The sequence below is a fragment of the Halyomorpha halys genome, unplaced genomic scaffold, assembly GCF_000696795.3.
Source record: "Halyomorpha halys isolate HHAL.00 unplaced genomic scaffold, Hhal_1.1 Scaffold1017.1, whole genome shotgun sequence".
Classification (NCBI taxonomy): domain Eukaryota; kingdom Metazoa; phylum Arthropoda; class Insecta; order Hemiptera; family Pentatomidae; genus Halyomorpha; species Halyomorpha halys.
In genome coordinates, this window is record NW_027107632.1 from 240107 (window position 1) to 250887 (window position 10781).

At 28.4% G+C, this 10781-nt stretch overlaps 1 protein-coding gene across 2 annotated transcripts in view; it reads left to right on the plus strand.

Annotated features, from left to right (window-relative positions):
• Window positions 1-10781, plus strand: part of LOC106687842 (uncharacterized) — a 51909-nt gene that overhangs the window by 29314 nt on the left and 11814 nt on the right. For both annotated transcript variants that reach the window (XM_014431982.3, XM_014431983.3), the window contains exons 3-15: window positions 547-744; window positions 2490-2522; window positions 3878-3907; window positions 3990-4025; window positions 6324-6410; window positions 6522-6602; window positions 7676-7741; window positions 8081-8155; window positions 8254-8301; window positions 8375-8446; window positions 8905-8973; window positions 10121-10372; window positions 10634-10733. In XM_014431982.3, the coding sequence (XP_014287468.1) occupies window positions 547-744; window positions 2490-2522; window positions 3878-3907; window positions 3990-4025; window positions 6324-6410; window positions 6522-6602; window positions 7676-7741; window positions 8081-8155; window positions 8254-8301; window positions 8375-8446; window positions 8905-8973; window positions 10121-10372; window positions 10634-10733 (1147 nt within the window). The remainder of the gene's footprint in view (window positions 1-546; window positions 745-2489; window positions 2523-3877; window positions 3908-3989; window positions 4026-6323; window positions 6411-6521; window positions 6603-7675; window positions 7742-8080; window positions 8156-8253; window positions 8302-8374; window positions 8447-8904; window positions 8974-10120; window positions 10373-10633; window positions 10734-10781) is intronic.

The window sequence follows — 10781 nt, forward strand, 5'->3', positions numbered from 1 at the left end:
GGGGGGGGGTAGTAAAGTAGTATCGAATAATAAATGAAAAGTGTCTTACGCCAAAATGCAAAATAAAAATAAGGCTAAAACATACACATTTGTATTCACAATAATGTAAAATAATTTCTCTAAGTTTGATTATTGAATATTTTTAACGGGTGGTACTTTTTATTATTCATTTCTGACAATCAATCCAGAACGAAAATTTTCCCCTTTTCTCGTCATGGATTTAAAAAACAAAAATAGCCATAACTTAAACACGTGTCTTCTAATCTACTCAAAATTCGGGGGCGTAAGTAGGGTGTTAAGTGAAAGTTGTGTGATGTGGTGCACCACACCAAATTTTTAATTTAGATTCTAAAAACGTCAGAATCAGCAGGTACTACTTTGATGTTGCTTGTGATGCGAGTTGACTAATTTATTTTTTCACATTTCCTTAAAAACAAAACAAATTAGTTAAAAAAATTAGTGTATGTATCCTGTAAGATATGCAAATTATTTATCTTTCAAGTGAATATTAATATAAATATATTAATTATATCTTATTTATTTCAGAGAGCGCAGGCCCTACGCCAGTTAATATGTGCACTATATGAACGACTTGGCCTCACCTACTTATTATATTTCTCTGAGGGTCTTGCCAAAACAAAAGGTTGTGATATTTATTATGAAATAGATAGGGAAAAAAATGACATTATTGTTTGGAACAAGAGAAGTAGATCAGTAATTGCAAGAATCCCCTCCTCGAATGTGGTATGATTTTTTTTTTTTAATTATTAATCTGTATTAAATTATATTTTTGATTCAGGATTTATTTTAATACTTTTTAATCAAGGTAATATTACTCATAATTTAATAATATATTTTTCATTGTTGAGGCGGTAGCTGAAAAAAGAGTGTTCATGATTAAATCTCTTTTTGGTAACATTGCATTATTAGAGTCTTTTATACCCTTTTTTCTCTAAGTTTCTTATCAGTATAGTGGAATTATCATTATCACAGTTATTTCATCAATTATAAATTATAAAATTATTTCATCTCCACGTAAAATCCTCTGAAAAAGCTATAAGAATAATAATAATTAGATTGTTCATTTGCACATTCTCTTAATTTTAGCTTTGAAACTTTTTTTTATATTCTCTCATACGCCATTTCTGACATGCAGGATACGGCAGCAGTGGTATAGTGCACCAGGTTTGTGCATGCCACTGCTGGTAATAATAAACAATATATTGTTATTTTTTTATTTTACAATTTAACTGGAGGGGAGGGATCCATTTAATATATGGGAAAATGGATTTTTTACATTTATACTGTGGTACAGCCCTGCACTCCTACAGTTAAACACGTTATTGATAGGGCTGCACCTTGTTCATCCACATCTTTCTGGCTGCCTTCTCCTGCACGACAATGACCTGGACCCTGTTGTTTATCCACATCTTTCTGGCTGCCTTCTCCTACACGACAATGACACCTGACCCTGTTTCATAATGAAAGCTAATAGTATTAGTTGAAAATACAAGTATAGAAGCAACGTGCTAATTTCACTAATACTTATTTTTTTCATAATAGGGAGGACTATTAGTGATATTACAGGAGGTAAAAAGTACTGAAGTACAAGTTATTATTGTATAAGTCAGTGTAATTGTATTAAGTTAAATCGAAAAGACTAATAGTATTAGTTTGTACTTTATTATGAAACAGAGCCCAGGTCTCAGTCTTCAGTTAATGTCGGTTTCTTTGGCTACATCTTCTTCTCCTGGTGGCTCACCGGTGCCAGATTATTGAGCCTTTTCCAGCATGTCTCTTCTGAACCTGCTTGGGGTTCTACCTGAACCTGGGTGGAGTTCTAGCTCCACATAGGGGCTATAGTTTTGGAACTAATCATTATTTTCTGATATGACTTAGTGACAATATTTGATAGCTTTTGATGATTTCTGTGTTGATTGGCAGGCACAGAATTAATAAAATATCTGTCAAATTATTCCTTTACCTATCATATATTCCTCTCAATAGTGGATTAGTCAATTTAGTTCTGAACTGAAGTGTTAAAATTTGCCTAGTCAGTACTAGTGTAATTGCATGGTTCTAAAGTCATCACCGATCAGGCATTGTCTGTTTATGTGTATGTAGACTTATATGTAAATAAGTTATGTTCCCTTCAAGCAAGTGGATTGCTACCTGGGAACCAGGTGGAAGAGATGCTTTCTGACCAGCCTACTCCCCTCTCCCCTCTCCAAGTAATTTTATTGACATTTCCCATCATGAAGGCAATCTGTATTGTGATAAAATATTCAGTGAGAGCATTGGATATATTCCTATTATTTTAGTTTCTCCTGGAGTTTGAATTAATGTAGATTTAGTTTTTGCGTTTGTTCTCTATGCTGTTTGCAACAACCTACCTTTGCAGAAATAACAATACAATAATTATGAATCTCATTGTAAAACATCTTTGAAGTATTGATTTTAATAGTATATTTGGTTTGTTTATTTTTCAGTGTTATGATGCTGCTGTGTCTGAAAAACTAGAGGTAATGTACTATCGCCTCATGTATTAATTTAAAATAATAATTTTTTTATTATTGAATCATGGTTTTAGAAAAAATAATTTAAAAAAAAAATAATGATAATAAAATATTATCTTATTAATACATTTGTTTTAAATTTTTATAAAAGGAGCAACAAAGAAAGTCACTTACTTCAAAATACACATGTATATATCAGTAATTTTTTCAAAACAAGCATATGTATGATTGCTGAATTTGACCATTAAACAATATTTTATTGGTTAATCAGTTATATTTGTGATTTTAATATCTGAGGAATATAATCTTCTGTTCCACATCCCTTCTAATCAACTATAGCCAAATGGGTATTTGGGGCATGAAACAATCTGTTAACAATTGACATTAACTTATATGATCTCAATAATATGGGTAACCTGCAGGGAAGCCATCAGGAAATGATGCTTTGGAAAATCTTGTTATTTGTCCTTACAATAAACTTAAGGTCTGCAGCGTACTGCATGTGTATGACTAGATTTTCCACAGCTTTCTATTTCTATCATTTTTAAGTAGTTTGCATAGTCTATATCTCCAATTGAGATCAGAGTTCATTCAGAGAAAATATAATTTAGGATAAGATGTTACTCTGAAAATTTTTCAAAAAGATAGATTTTCAAAGTATTATCGATTTATAAGCTTGAAAACCTGTTTCCATGGTCATCCTTCCTTCCTAAAATATCACCTTTCAGTTTTTATTCATTAGTTGCTGAAGCTACTGTATAATTGTGTGTGTATTTTTTTGGTTGGTAGTAAAACATCAAATTAATAAAATATTATTTCATAGCAAAGAATTTTCCTTTTTTGTGTTTTCTTGAAAAATTAAGGAAAGTTTTTTACACGGAAAAGAGAATTTATTTTTCAAAAAATCCACCTCATTAACATATTTTTTAATTAGGTATATAATTAAATGTTAAATTTATAATATTCTGAATTAGCTGTATTTAAGATAAAATTGGTATTTTACACAAAAATAAATGTTAAATTTTTAAAATTATACTTTCTATGTTCCTTTATTCCTTATTTTTCAACTATGACCCAGTTTACTGTTCCTCGAGGAAGTTGTCAGTACATAATACACGAAGTTGTAATATCTTGCACCTGTTGCTACAAATTTGTGTACCTATTCACAAGTGGTACTTAGTTGATATTATAGTATAATTATAGTTTCTACTAATGAATAGTTTTGAAATGGTGATTCTACTCACAGCTGATTGGTTTATTAATATAAGAATTGAAATTTATCTTTTTATAGTAAATTCTAGATTAGAGTTCTTGAATTTAATGTACTACTTGTATATATAAATATATATTTTTTTTTTCAGAGGTACAAAAAGAAAAGTCCTAAAAAAAAGGTATCAATAAAATTTTTATATTACTTCACACATTATTTTATTTTATTTTATGTGTTTGATTTTTTTTTTTTCTGATCCTTAGAAAATGGGAGAAGATTCTTATCCAGTCATAGCTAAGGTAAATTGGACTTCATGGTTAACTTTGCTTAGTTATTTTATTTTATGGATCAAAATAGTATACTAAACTAAAACACTTTATTTTTTTATTTATTCTTAGAATCTAATAGGAATAATGTTTTTTTCTTCTGTATTTGGTTTATTTAGCATCTGCAAGTTTGATGATAGTTTTGATTTGTGAACAAGCCTGATGTTAAAGTGAAAAAAAAAAAGCAACATCTCCTGAACCTTTACATTTATCAATTACTATAATGTATTAAATCCATAAATGCTGTTTGGGTTATTCATTTTAGATTTGTGCCCATGCAGAAATATTGCTACCCTATATACAAGGTCAATCATCATAAACTCTCCAGTTTCAATTTTTCTGCTATGTTTTATGCATTTGCAATGTACTTTTAGGTTTTAGTATTTATTTTTGAGAAAATTGTGTAATTTCAATTATTAAACAAAGGGAGAACTTTTTAACTAAAAAACCATACAAAATTGTTCTCAATAATTTTTTTTTTTATTAACATGTGCAAATTTAATTAAAAAATATTTGGTCTAATCTTAATTTGACAATCAGATTTAAATTTATAAATATTGATTTCCTGAAAACTTTGTTCCCTGGTTTTATTTTTTCTCATAATTTCTTGATAATTGATAAAGTTGCTGGTTGTTGTAAATAAAACATTAATTTACATGCTTGTGAACTGTTATATTTTAATATCAACAACATCTTATCAAAATAATTGTATAAAAACAAACTCAAAGTACTACCAGATTCTTTGCCTCTCCCCTTCCCACAAAAAAGTGTAAAACACGGTTTTAGCAGTTAACTGAAAAATAATTTAAACCATCGTTTAAGCAGTGGGCTGAAAAACAGTTGTTGACTAGAAAAAAAGAATTTTTAATTAAATTAATTTTGACCTATTTCCATTTGGAATAGAGAATTAAGGATTTCTACTAGTAAATATATGATCAAATGTGTTTTTTAAACCAACAAAAGAGCCAACTACTGTACTTATTTGGAATAATACAGTAGGAATAAAAATAAAGTATTAGTTCTTCATTATGGTGAGACTGGTGGCAACTTTGGCTGCCAGCTGAGTACTGGTTATGTTGCTCTTAATGGGTTTTGAAAAAGGTCTGCAGCTGGATAGGACTGTCCCATATCTGTGAGGCTGAGTTATCCTTTGAGTCTATTATAGATTCAAATTCAACAGCAAAAGTAATTTGCTGACAAAGATTTGTTTTCACTGGGCTAGATTAACTTAGTCCTAAATTTAACCTAAGCAAACTTACTCCTGTGCATAATTATTCTCAAATAAAAAAAGGTACTTACTGTTTCCATTCAGTTTTACAGTAAATGAACTACTGGGATGACCAAGCTGAAGGATTTTATTGCCCCTTGATCAATGTTGAGGATGTATTAACATCAATTCTGTGCTATCAGCTATTATCATGACCACAAGGGCCTTTGTGCTCAGAAATTTTAATTTGTCTTAAATTTTAAATCCACTAAAATGCTCTTCAAGATTCTTATTAATGTGAATATATTAATTTTAAATGGCCAAAGATTTTTTGCTCTTTATATATGCCTGCTATCTCATACCATCCATTCAGAATTATTTGTTCTGCTAAATTTTTTTCTTACTTTTATTCTCCTATTAATTTTTTTCCCTTTTCGCCGGCCCAAAACTCCCATTGGAGTCCTAAACAGCATTTTGACATATGGGGGTTATCTACTGGTGGTGAACCTATTCTAAGTTTTTCATTTTGTGGAACTGCCACTCAATGAAAAAAGTCAACCCCCAGGCCGGATTCGAACCGGCACCACCCCAGATCTGAGATTGATAGACCTGCCCCTAACCATCTGAGCTACAGAGGCCCCATTTTCCTATTATAATTTCTTTTATAGTCATCAAATCATTTAATTTTTGGAAGAAGATAGTTGACCGTTTGTAAGATAGTCTGGGTAGTGGTCCATAAAGGTATCAAAATAGTAAAAGAAAACTATTTTTTGTTAACCAACGTTAAACAAACAGAGCTCTGTTTCAATCTGACAACAGATTGCCCACTTGCAGGGCAAAGTGGGGTAAAGTGTTGGTTAACAATAAATAATTCTCTTTTACTATTTTGGTATCTTTATTGACCACCACACAGACTATCTTCCTACAATCATTTAATTTTTCATTTTTATATTTCCTTCTCAGTTAAGGCCACTCACTATTGTAATAATTATTATTATTATGTTCATTATAATAAAATGAGCATGAGAATTTTTAGTTGTTCAATTTATTTATTTTATTTCAAGGTTTGGTCTGAGTTTCCAGTTGTTCAAATAGAATTACCTGATTCAGATAATGAAGAACCTTCCAACAACAATAATAATAAAAACAAGGTATTATAGTTATAGTTTTATGATACAATTCACTTTGTTTTTTATGTGAGACATTTTATTAATGTCTTTAAAAAAAAAAAAGTCTAATTCTATTAATTATCCCTTTTATAGGTGGTTGAAGATGATAGCATTGTTATATCAGATTCGGAAGAACCTCTACAGCATAGTAACTTAATCAAACTTCCAAGTGAGGTAAAGTAAATTCATTTTTATGGTATTTGATTTTTATTTACTGTCTCAAGCATTTTTCTATATATATATATTTTTTAAATACTAGGAGCAATAAACATTTATTGGATACAAACATTTGATTGTAATTGCCTAGTGTTCTCATGCCACAACTCTTATGCTTAATTATACAAATTCACAATTGATCTACAATTTAAAACATTATAGTTTTAAAAATTTACATTCAAATTTGTAATATCAGTGCCAGTAAGGAGTAAAAGGCAGGTTAGAAATGAGAGGAGAGAAAAGAAACACTTTATTGAAAAAGTCGTGCTGCTCTACTAAATTGGGTTGCTAATGACTAATGATTATTACTAGTAAACCAATTGCTTTTATAATTTATAGGTGTATCATAATTAATTTAAAATACATGATAGTAATATATGTTGTTGTTTTTTTTTTCCTTTATATGTTTTTTTTATCTCTAAATATAATTTTCTTCCTTGACCAAATAATTTTCTTTGTCTCTTTAACAATATAAGATAAAATTACAATCTACAATATAAATTTTAAATAATAACATTACAAACACATAAAAGTCTAACTTAGTCTTGTACATAGGTGTATTTAGTTAGAATATAAAAAAAAAACAAAAAAAAAAACAACAAATATTTACATGTATACAAGGGTGTAAATACTTGCATAAATAAAATAAAACAAATAAATTAAGCTAAGAACCAAGATTGATAGCTATCCCTTGTGGAAATAAAGATGGCTTTGTTGTCGATGCCATTTTAATATTTACAATACTATACCATTTACAATACTATACCATTTACAAAACTTTACCAAGTGATTTCTAAGAACATGGTTTTTGAGCTGAAACCTTTATTCCAGCAGCTGCCTCGATTAATTTTCTTTTTCTGTGCGTGTTTTAGTCTTAGGTGATTACCTATCATTTATTCAGAGTGGGTGATTGTTATTCCTTATAAGTTTTTGTCTACTAGGATAGATGATAAAAATTATAAATACTTTTTTATTTTCATTTTATAAGTGAAATTTTAATTTTAATTAAAGCTTGTCCTTATCTCTTAAAGGTGTCTATAATAAAAAAGATAGAAAGGTGTAGAAGAAGAAGCATTGATAAAAAGAAAAAATGCCAGGTAAACATTTTCAACTGTCATTCATTTTGCTCTTATTACTTATCTAGATTATTTTCCTATATTTTTTTATTAGCATCAGAACTCTGACTTGTTACGAGAACTTAAATTTTACTTATATGTTTGTATTGATAGTTAAACTAAACAATTTTTATTTCAAATACTAAGCCATCAAATTATTAACCATTACATGTATATATATTAATAGATGTGAAAAAATGTGATTAATTGTTAAATCTTTGTTGTTTATGTTCTGTGTGACTTAACTAATAATGTTGCTAGTTAACTAAACCAATTGTTTTTAATTATGGCTCAACTTATTATTTATGATTTTTGTTTTAGGTTAATGGTGACAAAGAAGAAGTACCATTTATTAACAGTGCTATAACAGTTACTAAAGTTAATTCAGAACTAGAGGTAGGGTTATAAAATTATTTACTTACTTTATATATTTTTGAGAATAATAATGTTTTACCTAATTTTTATTGTTTTACTAAAAATTATTTTATTTTCAGAAAAATAATAAAAGTTTAAATCTAAATGGAAGTTTGAACTCATCATCGGTAAGAAATATAATTAATATAATATTATAGCATACTCTTGATTAGTTTATATTTTATATAATAATGTTTATAGGTGGATGATAACAGTCAAATAGTTATTTCAGACTCGGAAGATACAGGGATTCAAGAACTTCCCCATAGAAAGGTTGCTATTAAATTTTAATTTCAAATCCTATATATCTACTTTTCCTGTGATGTAAAAAACACTTTTATTTTTAATGTCCTAAACATAATGTGCTTTCATGAGAAAATATCAGTAATTGTGTTTAGTATTTAGTGATAATCTCGATAATCCAAGTAACAAAGTAAAAATTTATATGATTATTAACACAAACAACAATTGATCAACTTTTACCCTCAACTATTTATTTAAAAACATCTGCAACGTTTCGGCCCTTTGGCCATTCTCAAGGAGACAACCTTGATCATTGATGTCATATATCCTTTAAAAAGTCTCTTTTGCAGGCTAAAGTGGATTAATTGCTGTTTGTGTTAATAATAAAATAAACCACTCTCAAACAATCCATATAATAAATCATTAATTTTATATAATTCGTTATATTGTTTACTTGATTAATAAATTATGCATCTTAACTTTTTTAGGCCCCTGATAGATTAGTTGAAGAAATAGTGATCTCAGATTCAGAAGATGCTGTAGATTTAGAGAATAAGGTATGTTGATACTGATATTTTTTTAAGAAGTGTGTAAGTAAATGAGTATTGTATCTTAATATCATCTAAAAGTTATGATAAATTGTTATGAATTTATGAGCTGACGCACTGTCGTAACTTATAAAAAATATTGAAAGTACAGAAGCACGTATGATAAAAAAATCAAAATAGAGTTCTTGACTACTGTTTTAACTAAACAAATATTTTTTGAATGAATAAATAAAATCCTATGAATATAAGGAGAATATATTTAGATACTGTTCTTTATTTACTGGAAGGGTTTATTACAAACTATGAGAAACAATGAAAGTTACTTAAAACTCAGTTTACTGATTACCCTCATCAAAGTAATTCGAAATCTTAAAATTACATTTTCCTGAAAGTTCAAACATTAGAGCTGTAAACAGTAATTTTCCCCATTTGTGATAAATAGATAAATTGTAAGTTTCAGTTTTGAATAAATTTTTGTTAGCTTTGGGATCCTGTTAGATATGAGAAATCACAGTTCTCAGTATTAGTTTTAAGTATTTTAGTGATATGGATTATTCTCACAGAAAGGGCCTCAAAGAAAACTATTTTTCACAACAAAAAATTAAAAACATTGATGTATTAAACAATTAAAAATTTTAATAATATGCATTATTCATAATATTTATGAAACATGGGATTTTGTTAAATATCCTGTCTAGTAATAAATGTTATGTAAATTGTTATAGAAATGGAGATTGCTCCGTTTTTGAAAACTTTGATGTAAAATTTTGAAGTTGGAAAGATTGTATCTGGGCTGGGCAGGATCATGAAATATCGATGAATTTAACAAAGTTTCTATACAAAAGATACATTTAACCGCCAAACTTTTACTTTTAGTTAAATAACAATTAAACATTTTTCCAGCTCTGAGGTATAAATTGGCCACCACTTGGCTGCTTTATGTGAGAATGTTCCATGTGACGGTATTTCATGAACTTTAACTAGTTTTGAAATTGGATTAATGAATAGTAACCTTCAAGTCATTTTACAACTATTTCATGAGTATATTTTATTAGTTTATGAGTATATTCATCATTGTTAATTTTTCTTTTACATTATTTTGAATTAAACATTTTTGTTACTGTTTGTAATTTGTTTCTTTCTTTTTTTTTTTTAGAGTAATTTTTTATACCAATTAGGGCTCTGTGAGCCAACTAATCTTCCAGATGATCCAATCATTCTCCCAATACCTGGGAAGGGTGATTTTAGTAAATTCCATCGACTACCTCTCACTACAATTCCCCTACTTGTCAAAAACTCTCTAATTGACAAACACTCAGTTCAACCAGGTCCACCAGGTCAGGACTCTCATTTCACCTCCACCAATAAAAGATTTGTCAATGAAAATATTATCAAGTCTAATAAAACAGTAAGTATAAGGAATTCATCTTTAAAAGTTTCTTTTTTTTTCTCTCTGTGTATATACATTTTATTATTACATTTGAAATAGCTTTTATTTAATTATAGCTTTGAAATGTTAATAAAAAAAATTTAAAAAAAGGCCATTTTTAATTATAACAAGTATACTTTCCTATTCTTCTGCTTTAGTAAGTAATTTTTTGTGCTTGTTTCATATATTACTGATAGTTGTTATGGTTATGGTTTTGAAATTCAAAATTTATTGTTTTAGATGAGAAAATCTGGCAGATATAAAACTTTAGACCTAGAGAACTGCATCAATTATCAATTTCCCAAAAAACATTACCGAAGTGTTCCATGTGCCCCTTTACGTAAGTAAAAAGTTTAGTTTTATTAAAATATTGCTTTTGTTTTATATT